Source organism: Acipenser ruthenus, chromosome 15 (genome assembly GCF_902713425.1).
Source record: "Acipenser ruthenus chromosome 15, fAciRut3.2 maternal haplotype, whole genome shotgun sequence".
NCBI classification, from domain to species: Eukaryota; Metazoa; Chordata; class Actinopteri; order Acipenseriformes; family Acipenseridae; genus Acipenser; species Acipenser ruthenus.
In genome coordinates this window covers 25,314,014-25,340,460 of record NC_081203.1, presented here as the reverse complement: position 1 = coordinate 25,340,460, position 26,447 = coordinate 25,314,014, and the positions used below count along the sequence as shown (strand labels likewise).

General features: G+C 34.4%; 1 protein-coding gene across 1 annotated transcript in view; it reads left to right on the top strand.

Moving 5' to 3' along the window:
• Window positions 1-443: 443 nt before the first annotated feature.
• spred1 (sprouty related EVH1 domain containing 1) overlaps window positions 444-26,447 on the top strand; it is a 49,166-nt gene continuing 23,162 nt past the window's right edge. Inside the window, exons 1-2 of the mRNA XM_034037849.3 lie at window positions 444-1,010; window positions 23,231-23,405. Of these exons, the coding sequence (XP_033893740.3) occupies window positions 979-1,010; window positions 23,231-23,405 (207 nt within the window). The 5' untranslated portion in view covers window positions 444-978. The remainder of the gene's footprint in view (window positions 1,011-23,230; window positions 23,406-26,447) is intronic.

The following is a 26,447-nucleotide window of genomic DNA, read 5'->3' as shown; positions in this document are numbered from 1 at the left end:
GCAGCAGCAACGCTATTACTTCAAACGTGCAGTGTGCTCTCTAATGCCAAACTGTAACCAGGCTATGCAAATTGTAATGCAATGCATTGCTATGCTGCCACACAACCTTGCACATCCAGCTAAGCTTTTTTGCGTGCTATCACACTCAGGCTCTTCCCTTTTCTGCATATCACTGCACGCCTGTGAGTGAGAGGCAACTTCTTTTGGGAAGTGTGCGGACTACTTTATTTAAAAAAAAAAAAAAAACTTCGAGAAAACACACATGATTTCACATAATACCCAGTATGCTTACCATATCGTTACACATAGTGGATTATATTATAAACTATTATAAGCAAAGGTATTGATACTCATAAATGCGTGTATTCTTACATTTTGCTAAACTGGCGCGGAAGGATCCAGATCGAGCGCTGAGGTCAACGCTTCCGCCCAGTTTTCCTATGTAGTGTGTCGACTTGAAAATGGAGTTCGAGGAAGGGAGATGTGTTGCAAGTTCTCATTGAATTTTAATTGTGTTTTTGCATTTTTGGTATTAAACTTTTTCAACTCTGAAGATTGGAAATTTATCCTCGGAGGACGATACTGTAACTTTTCACCATACCGTCAGCCGAGGTTGCGTTAAGAATTACTACCTTTAATGTGCCAAATGTCGTGTGTTTGGTGGTTTTATTAAGCGCTGGAGTTTAGTTGATTGTTGCTGAGGGTGATGATGGTGAGGATGTTGATGTTGTGGTGGTCAAATTGTGCTGCAGGAAAAGAAATAACGGCTTCCAGACTGCTTTTCACGTTTTTAATTTAGATGCTATTTCCTGCTTTTAGAAAGAAAGCCGCGATGCATTTTTAAAGATCTGATATATTTTTTAGACTTTATATAAACAAGTTTTTTTCTGAAAGAAAATGGTGATATTTGCGGTTAATTTCCCCGCCGTGGCTCCCTCGTCGGTGTTACTGCTAGGATTTGGATCCCGGTGAGAAAAGATGAGCGAAGAATCGGGAAATCCAAACAACGAGTAAGTTTGCTTGTTTTGCATTATATTATTGCATATATACAGTATGTGCTGTTTTAATAACATTACAACATATTGTCTTGGGGTTTGTCTTAAAGAATTGGACCTCAGATAATTAAGTGTACGTGTAACAATAATGTTACATTATGCAAAAGTGTGTCTGCTTGTATATTATTAAAGGCAAAAAAAAGAACGTGTACCTACAGAATGCCACACGTCGGTACATTCGTATGACACGTAGGGAGTCATTTATAATAGCCAGGGGTTACATGTCAAATGAAAGTGTGTGAATCTAATATTTATCGGACACGTATATGCAATCATTTTAAAAGCTGCTATTATTATTATTATTATTATTATACACATTTGCCCATCACGCTTTGCTAAAAAAGCCATGTTGTCTAGTATTTTTATCAGTGAATTTATTTTCTGCGTCCTGTGTCAAATTTGGTATTTCATTAAGATTATTATTTATTCAAAATACATATTATTTATGTAATTTGTTTTACAAAAAATGACCATACCTCATTGGAACTAAGCGCATCGTTTACAACATGGCAACTCAAAATTATTTCATTGTGTAAAATGTACACGGCTATATCTTAAACAGCTATTAGTGTTTAATTATATTGATTTTATATTGGATTTATGTTTTCATAATGAGTAATACAAGTCGGCGTTTTTATTTGCAGAAAGCCTTTTAAATTACCATTCATAACAATTTAATTCATTTTGTAATACTTTTCTATTCATTTATTTTGTGACCAAGGACTTTATTACAATACAGAGAAACACGATTTGTTTTTATCCTTAAGTAATTCTTAATTTGAAAGAGGTTGACTGCTGCAATGTCAGTCAGTGACTCAAAGAGCTAAAAGAAAGACGCCATCTTTTATTTTTTATCAATCACCCTCATTTGCATACCACTGTCTTCATTCATAAAAAATGTAAAAAGAAACCAACAGCACGAAAAAAACTAAGGGCTTTTGTCTAAAAAACACTCAGTCTACTTATAAACATACGTTGATTTACCTTTTACATTATTGGCCTATTTTGCATTGAACATTTGGGGTGTATAAATGGGCTGATCTCTGCATGTGCTTGTTGACAGAGTCAGTGAGAAATATCAGCTCAGGGAGGTGCTGACATCACATGATCTCCTCCATTCATAAAGTACCTGGCTTCCCATTCACAGTACAGTGTCTCGGCACTGCATCGGCAACCACACAAAGATTAGACCTGCATTGAGAAAGAACAAGGGCTTTCTCAGGGTGTGGGGATGTGATCAGGAGACACTCCTTGCAAAGAGAGATATTTTTTCACAGTATATTCTAGTAAAGCATTAATTAACATTTGGAAATAGAAACTGTGTCTAGTTATGGATGAGTAAAATATATAAGGACACTCAAAACGTGGTTTCATTGTATTGCAAGCATGTCTAAATTTCACTTAAGTTTCAGATTCAGATCTAAATATATTTGCATGGTTTCACATCTGTCATAATTGTATAGTGAGATGAAGTGTTTTAGTTTCGGTGTAAAACAGTCAGTTGCATAGTGGTGTAGTTTTTATACCAATTGTGGCCTACTGTATGTGAAAGCCTTCAATATATTTATCTTTTATAATATACCTTTTAGATATATTGGATCTACTTTTTGATTTAATGTACTTAGGGGTGGAAATTGATTGTGAATAAAAGCTTGATCTTAAATGTTATCAATATGAGGACTAGTGATTTTTCTAATCCTAAATTAAAAACAGAAAGCAATGACAAGATCAGTTTTATGAATATATCAATAGTATTAAATAAGCAGAACATAACGGTGTGTTACACATTATCACAGGTGCCACACATACATATCTAGTCATGTAGACGGATGGATGCATAACAAAGCCGAATGTATGAGTGGTGGTGTGGATGCCATTTTGATTTTAAATCAACATTCAGCTACTTTGCGTTGAAGGCTATTATTTTTAATCCTAATCTTAACACCAGTATGATTTTTGATTTGCTGCTGCAAAAAAATACACCCCTTTAAATGTGACCAACCCTCTGTGTTTTGTGTAATAAAACAATTAAATCACCAAACTTAGTCTACAGCCTATTTATGTTTGCTTAAAATAAATTGCTGGCCGATCAGCAAACCTTTATTTTTTTCTTTTTTTTTCTTTCACAAACAAATCTCGGTAGATACAGAGAGGTGTTGATTATTACTGTTCTATTTAATCTGTAGTATTTATTGCTGTATTTGTGTACCTGTGTTGTTAAGCCTATTTATTTCCATTTTGAGTCAGCCATTTCAGGGGTGGACAAATCACTATTATGTGTGGTAGACCGATGAGCTACCAAGAGGTGAATGTAGACAGATATAATTGTAAGGTTCAAAAAATAAATCCGAGATCACTTCTGAAGGCCACTAATAAAACATGTTTTTTTTTTCCCATATATAACCAGATACTGCCAACGTTTGCTAACAACCTAGTTTCTGTTAATATTTGTACCAAACAATAACAAGCTAATAATAGTTTCCTTTATATAAAATGTAGGGAATTATGTTTGACTGCATCATTTGCATTATTTTCCCAGACTTTATCAGTCCTGGGGACTCAGTCTGGGTTTTTGATCCAACCAATATCTCATCATTAGTTTTAACATATTCACTGCGTAACAATTTAAAACAATCATGTTCTGGGTCCTAAATGGATTGTGGGAATTATTATGCACTTGTAGTAGTCGTAGTAGTGTTTTTATTTTTCCTCACCTGTGCCATTTATAGAACCTAGCCCCACCTTTTAGCCCCACCTTTAGTCTTCATTAGCTAAACAATTTCGTACTGTTTACTTTTATATTTAAATATTCATAAAATATCTATAAAGCACATACATATAAAAAGGATTTGTTATTTTTGTTGTTTGCCCTATGCACTCACACTCACAGTATCCATTGCACATTCAGTAACTAAACTCTGCAAGTGTAGCATTTGTTTTCAGGACGTATTATTATACTATCAATATACAGTAGTACCGTACAAATACACTTGGTGGCCTAAATGTGTACGCAGAATATAAACATGAGCACGGCTTTCTGCTGACCTTAATAAAAACAATAACGTCAGGGTATGAGGGTACAGGGTACATTTAAAATAGTGCAAATGCATTGCACACTTTATAAAGACATTACCACATGAGGGTGCGCCCTCACAATACCGTTAGCTAATTGTTCAGTTGGAAATAAAATAACGCACCTTTTATTAACTTTCTACTGTGCTCGAGCTGCAGTGTCCCTGCACCTTGGTAACACTGTGATAGCCACTGAGGGTATGGTGTTCTCTCCTGTTTATTAATTTGTTTTATATATATATATATATATATATATATATATATATATATATATATATATATATATATATATATATAATGTGTGTGTGTGTGTAATCAGCCATAACTTTGGTAAAATATAGTAGTCTACTGTATACTTGCAATCACTATATACCGCTGGCGCCATTCTAGTAAAGTATAAAGCAAATTCCCCACTCTGATTGGTTTATCTGTCATGTCACTGATCTTGCAAGCAACTAATGTGTGATTTAAAAAAAAAAAGTCATGAATCTTAAGGCATGAACCAATCACAATTGGATTCACTACCGCTTCAACTGAGTAGGCGTGTACCAAACGTGAAGTAAACTGAGCTGTCTTATCTGTCTGTCTGTACAAAGTAACCAAATACTTTCTATATAAAAGATCTTTGAAGTAAGAAAAAAATATATATATTTAGAAGCCGCCGGTAGTGCCGCGGGCTTTGCAACATTACAATTCGGTAGTCCGGACCCAATTTTTGGTAGCCCCTGCATTTATGCGTTTAGGGGGGAAACCTTTTTGCTCCAATCATTTTTCTACATGTCGATAACTCCACCCCCAAACATGTCTGCAAACGATCTGAGCACTGTATTACCCCGTAAACATTGGGGAGTTTACTCACTTTTTTTGTACATCAGGTTGTCAATAGGGATTTTATTTTTAAAGTCTGTACTGTTAAACAAAATATATAATATTTTTTATATAATATATATATAAAAAAATAATAATCGGGCTTCTCACCAGGAATTTTTCACAGCGTGGTGGTGGGAGGAGCCGGGGCGGCGGCGACACAGCAAAAGAAACAGTCTTGAGATCCTCGCCCCCCCTGCAGGCAAAGCAGGACAAGTCATGCATATAATTACGCTTTGTGGAAGTAGTTGTCGGCATATATAATATTCTATATCTATGGTTGTCAGTAGGTAGATGCGAAGTCTGCGTCATAGGATGACGTACTCCCTAGCAACGCATGGACGCCATTCCACGGAGGGCAAACTCGATTTTTGCCATAGTGTTATTGTTTCTGTCCGACTGAAAACTGTTTTTACCTTTCAAAACATTAAGAATGGCCTACGAGTATGTGGATATAATTAGTGCTGTTTTTATTCTTCTTTAAATCTTAGGTTTTCTAAACATTCTTTTTTTTTACATTCCTGGCTGTCGTGTTTTTTTTCAGTCGTAGCCTACTGTAGTAGTTTCTGCATGTGAGTTGTATTGTATTTGTAGTTAAAGTGATATAGGCTACTTATTGATTATTTTAAGCAAACCAATTTCTCACAAAGGAATAATCAGCAATGTTTCACAGGATTATTATAATTTTTTGGCTGTTACACAAACTGAAAACACAACGTAACGGCCTGAATACAGCGTCATTTTTCCAGGTAACAACATAACGACTCATTACGCTCAACAGCGCTGGCGAGAACCCTATATATATATATATATATATATATATATATATATATATATATATATATATAATAAATAAAAATCTGTCTTGCTACTTTTTTCACCAATTATTGTTGTCCATCGTTTGATTTAATTATTTTAGTAACAAGGGCAAATTTAAAATACAGCAATATTCTTTATTCTTTTTAGACTCAACACTTCACTATTCGCAAGGTTGGGTTAAAGTTATTTACATTTAAACACAAGCCACTTCCCTCCTGTGTCCAATCTCACTTCCTCAGTGAGTATTTTTGGTGCAGACTGTAAAATGTATTTAAATGTTAAAGGAGAAACATTTTGTTAATACATTCAAGTAATTATTGTAATGTTTGATGTATAACTTTTTGGATTAACTTTTACGCAAAGACATTTTCAAATTAGATCTCAACTTTTGGGTTTCCATTATAGAATTTGTGTGTGCGTAAATGTATGTAATATTTTCTTTTTCCTTCCAGTATAGGCTAACTAGGTTTATTGGAAAACCTGACAGAAAGAAACTTAACCTTAACCTTAGCTTTTTGTTCTGTTTAGATAATTATAAATTGAAAAATGTTGTGATTTAAAAAAAAAAAAGGTTGTTTTTTTATGTATTGCACAATGAACTAGCTGCACAAAGTACTGCATGTTGCATAAGTGATATAATAAAAGTGATGAACTGAACCGTGCTTTGTTTGGAAAAATAAATGCAAAGCTTTGCAGATACTAGAATGGCAGCATTTATTTGCTATTTGTTGCAGACACAAACAAAACAACTTTTTTTTAAAATTTAATTTTTATGGTCTGAAACTGCATGCATCTACATAGTGAGTGAAAATTCATTATAATTGTGTACCTACAGCAATCTGGAACAGCCATAACCAGGCCAGTCCTTTTGTTCACTTGGCAAATCTGCTGGTTCATACTGTCCTATTCACAATAACGTTGATCATTGCTTATTTTTATGATATGTACATTTTGATTTTTGTGTACTTGAATGTTCAATGAACTGGTGTTGACCTTCAGGTGTGAGATTTATGGTTCAGACATTTTCCACTGCTACTTCCTTTCAGTACAGTTTGTTTAGGGTTTAGAGAACTGAAACAGTGCTGAAATGGCTTCCAGTTCTGCTGAAATAAATCCCACTTCTGCTGACATGACTTGTGGTTTTAATTCAAATTTGACAATTCACCTTATTTCAAGGTTGTGTTATATATATATATATCTATCTATATATATATATATATATATATATATATATATATATATATATATATATAATTATTTATTTCTTAGCAGACGCCCGTATCCAGGGCGACTTACAATTGTTACAACATATCACATTATACATTATTTCACATTTTACAGATATCACATTATTTTTACATACAATTACCCATTTATACAGTTGGGTTATTACTGGAGCAATCTAGGTAAAGTACCTTGCTCAAGGGTACAACAGCAGTGTCCCCCACTTGGGATTGAACCCACAACCCTCCGGTCAAGAGTCCAGAGCCCTAACCACTACTCCACACTGCTGCCCTATAGAATTATCTTTTTGCATCTTGCTCAATTGCTGTAAACACACTGATTCCATCTTCTCCAGCTTAACTACATCTTTGTTTTTATATTATAGAATGTCTAGTTCTTTTATGAAATGAAGAAAAGAAAATCTCCAAGAAAATGACTGAATTAAAAACATTGAGTCCTGTTTTTGCTGAGCTACATTAGTCACCCACAGTCATGTTCAATGTTACACCTGAACTATCAGCCATTTAATACCAATGCAGAATGTCTGGGTGGGATATTTTACTGTTCACATTTTACAGGAACTCCCTACAGAGAAATGCAGGCTGAGAACTATAATGCTTGTTTAGGTTTTTTTAAAAAAAAAAAAGTGGAGAAAATATTGGTCCTTATATTTAGTATCACCTTGGTAATAAGAAGTCACTTGCCCATTTCTGCATGTAGTGATAATTAAAAAGTAAGCAATGAAGAGAAACTCTTCAGCAGATATTACAAATACAATTAAGCCTACTTAACATACATAAAATAACTGTTGTGAAGGATTCCCAAAGTATTTTGTTGGCATTCGGTTATGACTGCTTAGCTGTTCAACTGTGTTCAGCTGTTCAATGAACTATAGTAGTACACAGAGAAGAAAAAAATAATTGTTATTTTTACAGTCCACAAATGCAGTTTCATTTTGCATGTTACTGTATACCGGTACAGGAATATTTTACGAATGATCTGATAATAGTAATGGTGGAACCCGTAACGTACAAAGTAATAAATGCTTGTGATCTAAACAATAAACAGCCTGCCCAGTACCACTGTGGCAGAGCTGTACTGTGAAAACGAGGTATGAGTGGAGCTCAGATAAATGATGCTTTTAAAAGTAACAAATGCAGCATGATGACACACTGCAGAATGGAAATACAGGGAACATTTGGCTCTGATGCTCTTACTTTTAGAACTTCTCTGTCAGAAATTTTGTTCAGTTTTAAATCAGAACTTGTTCGTCATCAAGTTTGGTAATTAAGTCAAGTCTCAAAGGAGTCTTTTTTACATCAAAGCAGGCTGAAACTACTACACTGCAGTTCAAATTTGCGGTCCCCTTTTTCTGTAATCGCAGCTCAAGTTTTTAATTTGCCAAATGCTTGTGGTTTAAATTAAGATCAATTTTAATGTGTGGTGTGATTGATGTTTCAGTATAGTTTGCTTTTGATATACATATGGGATACTTTAATTTAATTTAACTACTATAGAAGATGGGAACATCGTATTATCTGTAGTTTCCTGATTAAAAAATAATAAACTTGGTAACATTTTTAATTGATAATTGATTAGCCTATATACTTGCGTTTGTGTCTGAGAAAACAAAGTATTTGTTTAATATATACCACTAAATCCTTTACAGTGACATCATTCTGACTGTTTGGGTTTGTATAATGCTGCTTTTATTCAATCAAACTTTTTTTGTAAGTTAGAGCATTTTGAATATTGAATGGGGACCAGTATCGTTGAGGTGTGTGTGGGTGTTTTTTTTTTTTTTTTTTTTTTTTTTGTTACTTATCCTGGAGCTCAAGGAAGCAGATGGCAGCTCATTAAGATACACTGTTCAAATAATTTAAGTGATGCCTATCCATCTGATCTACTGTACATGTTTGGCAGATGTTGCCTTGTGATGCATTCCTTTTTTAATATATATTTTTTGGTATGCTTTTATCTTCAATAGTGCTGTAGCAAGTTAGTTATTTGAAATAGTTATTTAAATCATTTGTCATGGATTAATCTAATATTAATATCATTAATGCAGTAGGTAGATAAAACTATTAGTCGAAGTTGCAATAGCTTAGAATTTATATTTACAAAATCAGTAATAAAAATATGGCTGCTGTTTTTTTGCATTTATATATTTTTCCCACCTTTTAGAAAATATTCATTTTAAGAATCAATTCTTTAAATTATATATATATATATATATATATATATATATATATATATATATATATATATATATATACACATTGTTATCCTATTGCATCTCCAGAAGTAATAAATAACACAAAAAGCAGTAACAAGTGGGTCTGAATTGTTAAATTATAAACATTATATATTTTTATCTATTAAAAGTTCCCAAACGGTGAAGGAGAAAATATTGCAGCCCTTATGAATTCCAATGGCAAAATTACTTGATTTCAAACCCATTGATTTATTTCCTAATGGTGCAAGAGTGTTGAATATACCGGTAAGTACTGGTGCTTTTAAAAGATAACAATGTAGGGTAGGGGAAATGTACATTTACTTTTACAAAAAATTGCTTGCACCTGCTAATGTGAAAATGTACCTGTTATTGCTCTTTTGTGTTAAACTAAGAAGTTTTGAAACTACTTGCCAGCTTAATTTAGGTGTTATATGAACCGTAATTTAACTCAAATTCCTGCAGTGTACAGTACTGTAGAGAATTGTGTTGATGTATTTAAGGGGAGTGCATTTATTACTGGTAAATCAAATGGTATGTGACATGTTTACTGAATCTGAAAATATTTCTATGCATTGATGGGTGTTATTACTAAATTGGTGGTATTCAGATTTCACACTGCACTTCAAAAACTTGCATTTTATGAACACATAAAATCTGCATTTTAAAGCTTAGTCTGCTTTTTACAAATTGTATTAATATTGCATTTCTCTTTAGCATTGCAAACATAAAACACAATGTAGATCATGAAAACTACTCCGAATAATACAAATAGACAAGGTTACATTGAAAATATTTTTATTTTAAACTATTTTAAGTACGTAAATATTCTACAGTAGGACTGTGCTCAATGAAATGGTAAATAATAATGTGCAATAAACACTCGCTTTGGTCACAAACAGAAAACACATAACTTTTTAACTATTCTCTAATTTCTTCCCAATCATTGTGTAGATTTTTGTGTAAAAGCCTGTTGAAAAAATGTTATACTGCATTTTTGTAGACCTATTTTTTTTTTTATGGGGGAGTTGATATACCTGTGTTGTGGTTCAGGTACATTATGGTATTGGTACAGTTCCTGTAATGCTACACTGCAAATCATAATTGACAAAGTGAAAGAAAAGGTAAGTTTTCATAGGAACGCCTTTTTATTCAACATCCTGTTCAAAACAAGTCTCAGTACTACTCTGCTTTCTCACCCAGCCTTGCACTGGAACATTCCATCCACTTCTACCTTACTTCCAATCCCCATCATCACTGCTGTTTTGCAGTTGCATTTTTCTACTGCAAGCATGTTTCTCAACCAAGTGATGAAACTTGCAGCCTTAGCATAGTGACTGAAGAAGATATTTTTGTGAACTGCTACCGATTTTATTTATTTATTTTAGAGTGACCAATTGATTTATTTTCCCCCAGTTTGAAATTTCCAATTCTGTTTTTTCTCATCACCACAGCGAGTCTCCACATAGCACGGACATTCTGAGGGCATAAGAGCATCCTCCGATCTCACAAGCCTAAAGCCAGAATCTCTTTTACGCCAAGCAATCCAGAGCAGTAGTCGTCAGGCTACCTATCCCGGAAGACAGAGATCAGCCCTGCTTCTTATCCACTCTGAATATGCTCGGTGTCTGGCCAGTAGCGATTGCTGTTGCGCAATGAGGAGAATATGTCCCTGCCGGTTTCCCATTCCCCCCCCCCCCCAGGAGCGTCGGAGCCAATGCAACACCTCCCTCGGGGTCCCCAGCAAAGTTCGGCCTCTTTGCACAGCCTCGACGCGCACTGGTGCCGTCCAAGCTGTGTGACTTACCCTTTAACTGGATGAGCCACTCGGGGACTCCTTGATACTGTATTTTGATAATGGTTTTGAAGGAAACTGATTGACGCAGAATATTAGTTTAAATTAGCAGGCAAGCCACTGCAGCGGGATAGCCTACTTATTCTCAAAGTAGTTTTATTTAAACCTGTTTACAGTATTCAAACTTTTTTTAGTTTAGTTAGTACAAACACCATACTGTATGTGTACTGTACTAGTCATTAGTAAACAGTTGACTTGTCCAATAACAAAGGCCTTAGTATTAAAAATATATGTTGTAATGGTGGTGATATATGTATTAAGTACTAACCTGTATTAGCTTATTTCCTAATTGTTTACCATCAACTAAACAAAGCACTTATTTATTTACTTGTTTATTTGTATGTTAGAATTTTTCTAACAAACTGCAGCACCATGTGGTTTTGAGTAGAGGATAGACCTTAATAGAAAATACATACTGTGGCAATATTGTGCAACTTTAGGGTGTTTTTTTTTTTTTTTTTTAATTCTGATTGTCTTTATATAAAAAAAAAAAAAAAAAAAAAAGTTACCATTGCTATGCCTTTTTTTCAGTTTTGTCAGAGTAAAATATTAGTCACATTTTAAATCATTCTTTGAAAGGAAGTGTGATATTTGAATTACAGATTTACAGTAGTATTTCTCCTAATGCAGATTACTGGTACCTGACACAAAAGTCCAAAAACACAGATGATTAACTGTAAATAGAGTTGGAAAGCCCCAAACATGCCAAAGTACAGAAATACTGAGTTGGGCAGAAAAAAATAAATAAAATAATGCGGTTATGCATTATCATAATACTGTGTTCTGTAAAAGTTTGGAACAGAAAAGTTAACAGCGTGTGTACAGACCGTATATCACCCTGTTCTTACTGAAAGCGGCACACCCACAACAGTTTGTTCTGATGAGTGCTGAGTTGATTTGAACGGTGGGGACCAGCTTATTTAGTTTTATTGAAGGAGAGACCACGGACAAAGAACAGTAATTTTCAATATGGATTAGAGATAAAAACTGTAGGTCTGACATTCATGTTTAAGTATAACATTACAGGTATGATAGATTCTTTGGAATCTTGTTTTAAATGAGCTCCACACAGCGCTCTTGCATTGCTGGCTCATTGAGATGGGCGGTGTCGGGGATAATGATATTAATTATATTATAATGAGAATCTGTGATATTGATGACAGGAAAACGCTGATTACAGATTGTTATTTTATTGGTAATCGGCACGGATTCTGATCAGATTGTTGGTGCATTCCTAGTTTCCTTCACTTTGACCTGTGATCTAATTCATTATAATGTGAACACTATATTGTGGTGAGTATGACTTTGGTTTCTGGTTGATATTGGTTTTGTACTCTGTACAATGTTGTATTACGTGATTTTTCTAGGTCATGGCTGCCATATTGAGGGGAATTGTAGTCTTGGCATTTTAAAAGATAATTTAATTAAATGAGCTAGTTAAGCATGATGTGCATTTATTGTATTGTGCAATGCCAAAATTCCCTGGGCTGTGTCGAGATGATGTTCCCCTTGTTTGTAGGTACGATAGTACTCCCCCCCCCCCCCCCCAAGCAAGACAAAGTGTATTTTATTTGAAAACTAGTGCTGGGATGAACACAGGATTTTCATGTTCGGATATTTGTTCAATTTAAATATTCGTTTGGATATTCGTTAGTTTTTCAAAAAGTAATAAAAGCCAGTATATTGCTCTGAACGCAGGCAGAGACAGTGTAGCAGCAGAGGCAGGGGGTGCGGCTGTGGCCCCTGTGTGTGTGCCTTTATTTTACAGCAAGACCTTACAATATGTAACACGTTAAAATAGAAAAATATCCCAGGAGTAAAGAATAAGTTGTGTAGGACTTACTTTACCCCAGTGAATTAACTACAAAACAAAGGATGCCAAATAGCAGTTCAAGTTAAAGGCTGTTTTGTTTATTCCCAAAATAAATAGTACATAAAGCTGACACAGTATTTTATTTTATTTTTTGCATTCCTTGCCATTGCCATTTCTTCACAGTAAACAGTGGTCATAGACATAAAGTAATAACATGAGGTTAACTTGTGCCTTTTTGTAGCTGAACAAGCAAAACGAAAACTGAAATTGAATTTTAAACACTTTTTGGAAATGGTGCTGTAAAGTGAAGGTTGAAAAAACACCGTTTTGGTTCTCATTTATTACATTCCACAGAACAAAGTTGCAACAAAATATATATAATATATACAGTATGTAAAAATCACTACACAGCATTTTTTGGTACTGTTTAAGCGAGGCGTTTCAGAATGACGTGCTTGCCTTTTTTCTGTCCCATGAGATTCTGGCTCACTCTAAAGCAGCACAACTCGTTTTTGTCCCAGATGGCTCTCCATAGAGATCACTGTGTGTATAATCTGGTTTTACTTTTTGCTGTCAAACTTTTATATATAAGCTCAAGCGCTGCTGTTGATCCTATGATTTTTTTTTGTTATATTATTTTTATATTAATCTCGTATCACACTGAGCTCTTTTTCATTTGCCATTTTTTGAAACTGTCACACAAATTCAGGCTCTATGAAATCCGCGTTGTGGAGATTCAGAGAAAAAAACGGAATTAGGCACCTGAGGACATTACCACCAAATCAGTTTAAACAAAATATATTCTAAAAATTACATTGAAATAGTGCTGTGTTTGTATGACAAGAGGCTTCAAGAAACACACGTCATGGGAACGCATTAAAAAACTATTTTTGCACCTCTCAGCCACTGTACACGACCATGCTTTTAACTGTAAAAAAGCACTGCCTCTCGTGCCACTTCACTTGCTAGCTACCGTTACCGCTTTGGGGAGGACAGACGACTACCTTAGTTATTGTGAGCAGATACAGTAGTACTACTGCAGAATGTAGGGTCTAGTTGCTGCATTTTTTTCTCCCAAAGTTCTCAGGGAGATATTACTAAATGCCTTTTTTATTAAATTAGAAAAAATCAAAATATTTAGGCTTGTTTATATTGTTTGTCATTAATTATTAATGAAAACATTAAATCTATTTTGAAATGTTAGTTCAGCTTGTTGAAATGAAACTACTAAAAGCCTGCATTTAGATTTTTTTTTTTTTAATTACAATGTTCCTAGTTTGTTTCTATTACGTTGTGCCAATTTGTACCCTTTTTTCTGAAAGCACTTTGATTTAAAACTGTTTAGAAAGGGTTTTTTGTCATTTTTTTCATGCATTTCTAGCTTCATCATTGCTGTCGATGTATCAAACACTTGTGGTTGTAAAAAACGAACTAACAAATTAGATTTTTTTAAACCCAAAAAATCCGAAATCAGGAAAAAATAAATCCGAAAATTCAAAATAATAAAACAGATTTCATAGGTCCCTGAAATGTGCTTGCATAAATTCTGAATTGGTTTGCTGATATTCATGTGCTGCACCTTCCGCAGCTCTAGTTACACAAGTTTGTAATATTAACCCTTTAAGGACTGGAATCATGTTCACACGATCATACTGAAGTGGGCTTCTAGGATTGCGATCGTGAAACACACATAAATGGACGGGAGGGACTGACGTTCCCTGATTCGTTTTTTTTTTTTTTTTTCTTTGTGTGAAGTCACTAAGAGGGGCATTTAGTGTCTAAAGGGTGGAGACAGTTTACAGCAGCCTGTAGACCACAAAACATCACAGGAACTTGTTTAGAGCTAATAAGAAAAGGGGAAACACTGAATCTAATGTATTTGACATTAATTAAATTAGAACATTTATTCTGTCTCGTGTTAATATATATGTTATCTGTATAACTTTGCCTAAAATTATATGGTTATTAAAATAAAAAATAAATAAATAAATAAAAGAACCTGATCAAGCTCTTGAGCATTACAATTTCCAAGTACTCGAATCCAACATCACTCTCCTCTACATACTAGTGTACATAAACCTCCACACAATTAAGTAATATATTAATTGGTATGTTTGCCGCCTTGTGCAGTTCATTGTATATGGTCAAGTATTACTAAATAACTTAACGTATTAAAATTCACATATTCACACAAGCTTTAAACTAAATTGCTAAAAAGTTGGGCTGTGTTCGAAGGTTCATTCGCTAGCCAGGAATTCGATGGCAGTTTAAAACCTTCGAAGGTTCGTCAGGCAGCATTCACGCACTGTTTTTTTTCTTTTTTTCTCTAACAGACATTTGATCTTTTTGATTTGTATAATGCATATTACTAAAACAAAACTTGTATTAAAATCCACTTCTAAGTGTTTTGGTGAAATTTGTCACAGGACTGGTTATACGTCTAGCATATTAAACGTTTGACTACTTCTTGAGCGTTTAAACGTTTAAAATTCCCGTCCCTATTAGCTACGAGATGTAAGGAATCTTTGTAGACATAGGTTAAGTATCAGAAAATAGTAGGGCATGATTATTTATTCTGGTTTGTAGTACTACAGTTAAAATAAGGATGTGAAACTACAACACTGAGATGGGGACCTCTTTTGGAATTTCAAGGTCTCTTTCTAAATATTTATTTCCTAATGAAGCTTGATAATTTGACAACCCTGAAACATGGTCCATCCCTAGTGAACTGATTGTCTTGGCTCTGTGAACAGCTTTTGGAAACAATGGGCTAGAATTAGTCCGCACCACTTAATCGAGACACTGATAATCGGGATGCTTAAATGGGACTGAACTCTGGGAAACGGTTCTTCCCAATGGGATAGTATTTTCAAATGATGAACAGAGATCGCTTTCAGAGCAAGTCCGGTTCACATAGTGCAATGATTACGCTATGACTTGCGTAAACCACTGTTTTTTGCCTTTTTTGTCACTTGCGAGTTGTCGTCATGTCTGAAGTGAAAACGAGCCGATTTGCCTCTGGCTCAGGCTGTTAAGGGTGCAAAAATAATGACTCGTATTTCAAATGATGCATTTAACATTTATTCATAATGTGATTTCTTTCTTTTTCATTTAATTTAGAATTAAAAATAAATAAATATAAGTGTGACACAGGTCCTCTCAAATGCCTCTCGTTTATTGGAACAGCCGCTTATTCTGGATATTTTTACATTTCCAGAGGCGCCCTGATGAAGCGTTGCTGACTGTGTACAAAGCATTTGATCTCCTGCAGTGCAAAGTTTTGATTTAGAAATGTAACATTAACTGTTTTTCTATATGGCTGCAATATTGTTTACTGTTGTACCTTTTTTGTTGCTCATTTCTAACTTAATTGCGCCTGCCGTTTTACTGTTGAATTGCTTTAATCCACATTGCTCAATTCACCTCATCCCCTGCATAAGCTCTCTGGGTTGCAGGTGGTAGCCACGCTCCCAGACACTGCCCCACCCCTCAATGTTTCCACACTGGAGATTCCTGTGGATATTCAGATTGCCCTGTCAAATATGCCAAACAAACTGCATGCTTACTGTAAAAGTACTAACTTTATGGCCATAGGAAAGTTTGCAGATGGTCCAAACAACTAGTGTGTCATCGGAAGACCCATATTACTGTACTAGAGTAGTCTGTTTTTCTTTTCACCAAGAAACAATAATTTAAATGCAATTGGAACTGCCCTGAAGTGAATTATATTTATTTGGGCCACAGTGTGCTTCAAAATATTCTGATAGTGTACTTTACTTTTTGTTTTGCATTATATAGGCCTATATGCACCAGGGCCTATATGTATTACTATGACCTGCACTGTGTACCAAAGAAGGTCCTTAGCAAGTTCAGTTGGTGGTTCTTTTATATACAGTCACAGACAAAAGTATTTAAAAAAAACAAAGACAAACCACAAAAAGTGATTTCTATAATTTCTAATTGCTCTAGTGAAATACATAAATTAAAGAAGAGATTCGGCTTTAGGCTAAACAACTTATTACATAACATGCATAAAATGAAAAATATTGCGCAAAAAAAACGAATTTCATACTTTGATAAAGGGTATTTATTCGGGCATCCTTACATTAGTATTTTGTGTGCCCACATGTTTGCTTCCTTTACAGCTTGCAGTCTTTTTTTTGTATTTTGAAACCGTCCCTGGCATCTTTCCGGAGATTGTTTTGCCCATTCTTCAGCACATACAACTTTGAGTTCTGCAATCGACTTTGGTTTCCTTTTTGCAACCGCACGTACAGACACATGTACAGATATACAGACCCTCCCTCCCACACTACTTTCCTAGCAACAAGAGACAATACAGTAATTGTAGGTGATGATGATGATGCTAATAAATAGTAAAACATCATAATAGTGTCCTATTTAGTTTTTACAGTTCTTGGTCTTTAATTACAGTGGTAGTGCTTCAGGTTTAGTGGCGCATATCTTGTTAAGTTTATTGTAACTTTCAAAATTAAGCTTCATAAGTTTTTATTTAAAAATGTCTTCTATGTGAAGCCACTGTTTCTGTTTGGGGAATGGTGTTCGGAAGGAACTAGGCTATTCCAAATATAAATTAGTGTTGATTTAAAAAATTTCGAATAGACAGTTTTGGGGAATTTCAACAGCAACAACCTCCAACAGAACTTGCTGTTGGCCCAGAACTGGTGTTTTTTCTTCCTTTCTAATGCTAATGAAAAAAGGACATTTCCAGTCTTAACTTGCACAGCGTGTCTCTCCTGCAGCATGCTCCAGTGACTAATGTGTGAGCACAAAAACTGAAGGCCAGGATCTAATAACATGAAAATTCAGTGGAGAAGCAGCCATTGTGTGTAACAGAGTAAGAGGAGAGGGAGGTGGGGTTGGCTTGCAGCCAGGGATCCAGCCACATCCCCAAAAGATGCAGTTCAGTGACTGCTGTATTGTGAAGGCGTTTCTGCTTTTGCTGCAGACCTGTCACGGGTCCTGGAAGTAACTGCCCCCATGTGCTGTGACACAATACAGTTTTGATGAGCAGACAATCAAAGCAAGTTTTCTTTTAAAACAAAATAGTTTGGTTATACTTCAAGAAAAGCTGTTGTCTATCTTGCATTTAATAGTTATTAATACAAGCGTTTTTGCTTTTTGCCAACAGGAAAGTGATTCTTGCACAGAGATGAGAAAATGTGGCAAAATTAAGTGTTAATGGAAATTGTAAATGGTCATTTAGAAATTAGTTACATATTTATAAACCATTTAATTACCTCATTCATTTAAAAAATAAATCCAATCAAACATTCTGTCTGTCAGTCGCATGCTTTGAGCATAAAGATTCTTTAACTACTGGAAATAAATGCAACTGCATTTACAGTAAATGAACATTATTTTCCTGCTGTATTGTAATTACAGTACAGAAACATTGAATGTAGCCTACAGTTTTTATTTGTTTTTAATTACTAAATTCAAACCAGGCTGTTTTTCTTCTAACTACAGCATTAAAATAAATGTTTTGATCCGTGGCTACTGTTCTGAGTTCGGAAGGGAAGTCAGACTAACTTGGAATAGTTTTAAGACCCCTTCTCTCTGCGCTAGCAGCAGATCCATTCTGACCTTATGTTGCATACACCCAGCAAGGTGCACTGAGATTGCCCATTGTGCTTGCTTAGTTTTGGTTGCAACAAATTGTGTTGCTGCCCACACTTGTGGTATCAAAACCATTTCCATTTCACTTGAAATACAGACATTTTAAAATAACATGTACTGCCTGGGGGAATGGTAAAATATATATTTAATAGCCTGTGAATCAGAAATAATGTACTCTAACTTATTATAAAGAACCCCCTTTTTTAACTATCCAAGCAGCAAGAACTGTTTCCAATGAAAATGAGCCCTAGAACGATCACTTTTACAAAATTTACCCGGATAATACGATCATGGTAGTGATTGACACTGAACGTTCTCCAGTGTGAATGTGTTATTCTCTCAGTGAAAACAAAGACCTTGGTAGGCTAATTCGAAGATAAGGCTGATTCATAGATAACCTATTGTAGTGCGAATCATGTGTGACGTATGCAACCATTGCCATCTTCACACAAACTGCAACCATGGCACCAGGCGTGAGGCAGTAACAAGATTGAAACAGCATGTATTGATAAAAGAAAAAAAATCTGAAGCAGTCTTGGATATGCTTTAAGAGAAAGGGCACATAATTACTGTATTCAGCATGTAAGTGTACTTTTTTTTTTGTCATTTCTTTACTGTTTTTTTTAAACATAGAGTTTAAATGATGATCAATGTGAAGTTGTCTTGAAAGAACTACTGTATACTGTATAAAGATGTTCAATTCAATTTGGGTGTTTCTTCATTTATTCTGATACAGCAAATTGCCAAATCCTATTATAGTGAACACCCTGATATAACGAACATTTCTCCAGGTCCCAGGAGGGTTTGTTATAATTAAGTTAGACTGTATTTTTATGTGTCTTCTCCATGCCCATTTATATATATATATATATATATATATATATATATATATATATATATATATATATATATATATATATATATATATATAAATAAAAACACTGGGTTTAATGTTTTTGGAGAACACTATTGTAAATAAGTCCTGTACTCCTTTTACAATTGTTTATTATAGAACATGATTTTTTGAAGTCTTCATACATACAGTTGCCTAAAATACAGTTTGTACTGTAAACCTACATTTTCAGATGTTTTTTTGTGCTCATACAGTAGCACTAAAAGCAAGAGGCACTTTTTTTTTTTTTTTTTTAGAACAATGCTTTTAAATGTGCATTGCATTTATAGTTGTCTTTATATTAGCACCATCTTTTTAAATGATCTTTATTTAGCGCAAACCAAAGAAGAGCAGTGGTAATCTATTGTAGATTAAGTTGGGATTTCTAGTTTGCAGGAGAAACAATTTAAACTACAGTAAGTGCAGTTGGTAGTTGTGATGGCTGAATCAATACAGTACTCGGCCATAGTAGAGTGTTAGAATCGCAAAGCTTTATTATTTACTGCATTTGCCTGATTTATTGTGCATGCCAAAAGTTCTGTGAATAAATGGTCTGCCCCCTTTGTCCTCGAGTTCACTATGGGACACATACTGGCATGGAGAGGTCAGGTTCTGGTCAGCGCTCTAGGGGACAGCTGCTTGCCTTTTGGCCTTGTGGTGTGAGCGACATGGCTCCTGCTTTCTTGGCATTTCCTTCCTGTCAATAACAGTTAGACGGGGGGGTGGGGGGTGGTTGCAATTGATGCATGCTGCATTGCCTCTCCCCAGGCTGTCATTGCAAGGAACAGCAAATGTTTACTTTGCTTGCTACTTAGGGGAGACAAACAAAGTGGACAATAAAAGGAGCGATTTTCACGAGGGTGCTTAGACTGTCTTGGTGAAATGGGCTACCCCAAATGCCTGAGGAATCTGTGTTCTCGCTGGACAGACCCTGCTGGTACAGATAGTGTATGATAGAACCTGAAATCAAGTGGGAAGCGAAAGTTTGCTGTATAATGTGTGTGTATTGCAAGAAGCTATTTTTTGTATTGTTGTAGGACTCTATACAGTTGCCACATGATATATCCAAAACCTGATACAAACAAATGTATTGTCTCTTAGTGTTCAAAGCAGCCTTAATAAGTCAAACATTCAACTATCAGAAAAAAAATGTGTTTTGCTAGTCTACACCATAAACAATATTAAATAGTTAGTTATTATATTTTACATTGAGACTTTCATAAAGTAAATTTAGGTGCAGCAAGTAGGCAACTTGTGCCTTTTTGTTAAGTAAATCCTCAGCGATATAACAGGCATGAGTTGTTACACACTTCAACCCATTCATACATTTATAAAATAAAAAATAAATTGAATTTCCCATTACTGTATTGTAAAGCATTAGATTTCAGGAAAAAATATATACATTTCTCGTTAACCTACAATATTCTTTCATGCCTTGTAAAATTTAACATGCTCTCAATATATATTTATTTGAATTTGCATACCTGGAAAATAGCTTTGTGATACAGTAGCTGCAACAGCTGAAATAAAAGGCATTTTACATTTACATCTCATTTAAATCTTAACAGTTTTTGTTGAATTACAAAACGATTTAATAGAAGCGTTTCACATTAGCTCTAGCTCCCCAGTGTTAGTGCATTTATACTGTCTTCAGATTTATTGTATTCCTATCAACTGATGCTGTTTTGAAGGCAAAGGGTGGTCACAACAAATATGGATTTGATTTAGATTTTTCTTCTGTTCGCTCACTTTGCATTTTGTTAATTGATAAATATAAACTATTAACATGTCTATTTTTGAAAGCATTCTTACTTTACAGCATTTTTTCACACCTGCCTAAAACTTTTACACAGTACTCTGTGTGTGTGTGTGTGTGTGTGTGTGTGTGTATATATATATATATATATATATATATATAATATATATATACACTGCAGTGTACAAAATTGAAGGCATATGAAAGAAAAGGTTTTTAAAAAATGTGCACAAGGTTTAGATACAAAAATTCTGTGTGGTGTCATGATTATTAGAATAGAATGGAACCTCTGGGAATTAACATTCTAGTCTAATAATCATGACACCATCCACAGAATTTTTGTATAATTACAGTTCTTGAATAACAAGTTTACTGCACTGTGATTACTTCTTTTTAAACAGCTGAAGAAGGGCTTTTAACATCCCGAAAATTAAGATTTTTTTTAATCTTTGAAACCTTTTGTGTATATTTTAATGTATATAAAATCACTTTTAAAGGTGGCCTCCATTTCTTGAAATTACACCCCCCGAGACAAACAAATACAATGATAAATTTGAGGCTCAACAAGCATGTTCTAATAAAGTTCCAGATAATCTTCTTTTACACCAAGCTTTCAGAACTAAGTTATAGAGATTTAACAGCTCCAGTGCATCTTCTTTGTACATACGTCATTGTTTGTATACATCGTAACTGCGGCACAATGTGAAAATGAAAAAAAAAAAACACCACACATTTAATAGCAAGTAGAAGCAATGCTTTTGTGATTTTTATAACATATTGTGTATAGGGTGTCTCTTATTGTAAAAGAGATCGTTTTGCACGGTTTGACCAGCCAGAACACACTGACCAAACTGCAAAATGATACAGTACCGCTTACAATCTTGAGAGAGACCCTGCACAGAACTTCGTAGAAAATGTCTTTTGAATGATTTCAGAATATGCTTTTATTTATACATTCATACTTTGATAAAATAATTTGCGGCTAGATCATTACGCATTTGTAACATGATAGCCTATGCATTTGTGTATTCTGTATTGAAGCATTAGTTCACTGTCAAACAAATATGTTTGTATGGAGCTTATAGACTATTCATTTGTTTATCTGCAGCTGCTGCTTCATCAACTGCTCATACATGATCACCTCATACATTATCAAGATTCCAAACACATTTTTAGTTTTACAGAAACTACAGCTTAACTTTGGCGAGTGATCTACTAAGGAAACCCTTTTGCGGCAGGATTTAGACAAATCTAACACCATTGCATTGTCCATGCTTTCTTCTCGGGTTATTTAAGGTAACCACTTTATTTGCAGTCATGTAAACCCTGCATGCTAGATATTTTGGTAACTGCCATATTGAGGTGCTGTGACTTGAATTGAACAGCCACTTTGCATTGCTTTTGCATTGAGATTTAAGCTCTAAACATTTAATAGCAAAATAATGTGGTACAGATGTCCAATATTGGTTAATTGTTTTGTGTCTGCATTTTGTTTTTGTTTACACTCCATTTCTATTTCATTAATTAACAAACTAAATTCTGTACTTGACACCTTTTAGAAATATTCTCATTTTTTTGTAATTTTGCTTCTGATACATTGTGCTTCTTAAGAAACTGTAATTTGAACATTTGAGTACCTGCAACGTCCCTTGTTCCCAAATTACTTTAATAGCTGCTATTCCTGATGAAAATCACAGAATCAGGAGAGCTCAGGAAATTGTCTGAAATGTCTGGTATTGTCCTGAAACCAACTGGGAACGATTTCGTAGTGGAAACCTAAAAATAAACATTTTAATATTCAAATCCGTCAGAAGGCTGAAGGAATGCAGTAGGTGGACACCACGTTAAACAATATAGCAGCTAAATGACAACTTTTTATTTTAACATATTAATTAACCTTTATTGCTACTTCTCTGAAACTGAAGATGGTGGACTGTAGATATTTAAGATGTCTTGGGTTTCTTTAAGCTGCCATTTATTATTTATTTTGCGTTTGTGTTTCAGTGATAGTTATGCACGCGTGCGAGCAGTGGTGATGACCCGAGATGACTCAAGTGGTGGATGGCTGCCGTGGGGAGGGGGTGGACTCAGCTGTGTTACGGTCTACAAAGTCAATCGTCAGGAAGAAAATGGCTGCACCGATTTTCTTATCCATGGAGAGAGACTAAAGGACAAAACAGTAAGACTTCATTTCTCAAATATAATTTATATATGGCAAGCCAAATTGTCATTTAGAGATATCTTCAAATATTTAGAAATCTCTACATTAATTTGAGATATCTCTCAATATTTGAAGATATCTCTAAATTTCCAGATCTCTCAATATTTGAAAATATCTAAAATACATTGAGATATCTCAATGATTTCCAGATATCTTTTTAAATGGAGCTTTAAATTCGATATCTAAAATGCATTTTCAGATATCTTTAAATCATTAAGATATCTTGAAATGACTTCCTGTTCATTGTGAGATCTCTAAGTGATTGAGAGATCTCTACGTGAACAATAAGTTATTTACAGATATCTTAAAATGGTTTAGAGATATCTCTAAATGTAGAGGAAGTTGTTTCAAGATATCTCTAAATGACAGTTTAGCTTACCATGCTAGCAAAACCATTTAAAGATATCTGTAAATCAATTTGAGATCTTATTTTTTAGATATCTTCAAAAGGGTGTGTTTACAGAGATCTCTAAATATTTCAAGCTATATTAAAATGCAATTTGAGATGTCTAAATGATAGTTTGGCTGCCATTTATATAATATACATTCATTGCCTGGTTACAACTGGGCTCAACACCTGTAATCGGCATTTTAAATTAGAACAGGAAGAAACTTGATTTGTTGCATATTAGATAGATGGAAGAAAATTGCAGCAACACTTTGATGCATTGTGCTTCCTAACAAACAGTGTTACAAGGAAGATTAAATACATGTTTTTTGGCAGGATAAATTGTGGATGTAACTGTTATTCTGAGATTCTGGTGTGGTTTATAAGCTCTGAATAATGAACTATTGACTTTTAGGCAGTATAGTATTTGGCTAAAAAATAGTTTCCGTAGTATACAGTAGTAATAATTTGATCTGTGGCTTTTTATTTCTTTATAATATGATAAATGTCATACAGTATATAATATGATTTAGCTACAGTATTAATTCAAGTTTTTGAAACTACAAATATAAATGCAATAAAACAATGAAAGCCTTGTATGCAAGCAGTGTTCCCTCGAATGCTTAAAATGCTCACATTTTTCTCAATAACTGTGAACAGCCTTCGCACTCAGTTTACTAACTTTCGCAAGTTATCATAAATATCAACCTTAACCAAGACTCCATCTCAAGGTAAACCTATCATTTTGAGAGCATTCTTGCAAAGTATTAACTTAAACATATTTGCGTCTGTCTTGCCGTTGATTCTCTAAGTTCCCTCTGTAAAAATGCACGTCACATTCCTGTACAGGGTGGGCGAAGCAGGCGTCTGGCGATTGTGCCTCTAGAGAGTGCTGCTCACGAACTTTGCGGTTTTTAACTTGTCATATAATTGAATACTAATTAGTGAAGAGAAATCTTTCAGCATTATTTAGAAGTATAAATACTCCGGTAAACGTAAATAAAAATCACAATGCTCATAATTTTCGGTTTTTGTTTTATTTCCCTTTTTAAAAAAAAACGACCATTTCAGAAATATCATCTTTGCAAGCATTTTGAAACGCGGTAAAAATTTGTGGTAAAAATGTAATCAAAATATTAATCTAGAGTCAAATACACATTTGAATGTATCGTATAGTAATTGAAAACGACATACCGTGTGCATTATTTTTTTGCAAGTTGAGTTTATTCATCATGTGACTTCACTCATGTGTCTCTGCTGAAACTCAACATGGCAGCTGCACCAACGAAGAAAAAAATGCAGTGTTTCAGTAAAAGACAGGGCTAAAAAGAAAAATCTGGTTTATCTATGTTTTGCTGTCATTCCATTTGATCATGTAAGAGTCAATAAGTCAATACCATTAAAAGATCATATTGCCAGCAGTGGTGAAGTCAACCCAGAAAAGCGCTGGTACTTTTTTCAGTAGGCAGAACCTTGACTTAAGAGTTAATTTAAGAATATAAGAATTTTTTTTTTTTTTTTTTATGAAAACTGTGCTGCGCTCAGGCGGGGCTTTCCCGAAGAAAGTAAGCCAAATTATTTGCAAGTTTAATTATTGTTTAGTTTATTTCTTTACATGCTTCCTGCCTTTAACAACGCTATTATTAGCAATGTTAGACCAGGGCCATTTCTTATTTACATTGTTATCTGACGATGAAGAAACGAGCTCAGAGCTATTTTTCTAGCTATATGGTCAAAGGAAATGCATTGCTTTACTGTGTAAGGGATGTAGTCACTACACTACACACCGTTTGGGAGGATTAATTATGAGTTTACATTAAAGGGGCGATATTTAAATTACAATCGGGCGATACACAACACTGAACCTGTGAGAGCAACGGAGTCAGTCAACAGTGCACTTTTTTAAATCAGTGTTTCATATTTTATCCTGGTTATTGTAATGCCAGTAACATTTGTGCAGTACTGTACATAGGATTGCTCTCACATGACATTGCTGGACTGTTACTAAACTGTTTCATTTTTTTTTATTGTTATTGTAATGCCAGCAATAAGATAAACAGGTAGTTTTCAAAACACCTTTATTTGTAGACTGAACTACAGTGTCAGTGGAAGACTGTAAATACGATTCTCACGACAGTGCTGAACATTTGTTTTCTGAACTGTCGTAATATAATTCCTAGGTTTTCCTGCTTATGAGCCAAATGATGTCTATAAACATTGACAGGTTTGAAGTGTCTTCAGCTGATTTACTTTACTTTGCTTTAATAAAAATAAAGAATTGTGGTAATATTTATTCTTATTTTAACTATCAACATTATATTTGTTCAAATGCCATGTTTAATTATTAATATGTTGATAAAGTGGGAGACAAACAACTGGCCATTTTTAAACAGAATTTGCTATTCCCAAAATGGGAAATTTAGTAGCCCAAAAGATGGTTACAATTAAAAGCAGTGCAGACGCCAGTGTTTTATACAGTAGTATAAAGCAATTATATGCAGGCTACCAGTTAAGCATGCAGTCTATATCTGATAACAACTGACGGGGCTGCATTTATGATAAGATCTGACAGGCTTCATAAAAATTCTAGATTATTTTATATAGATAAATCG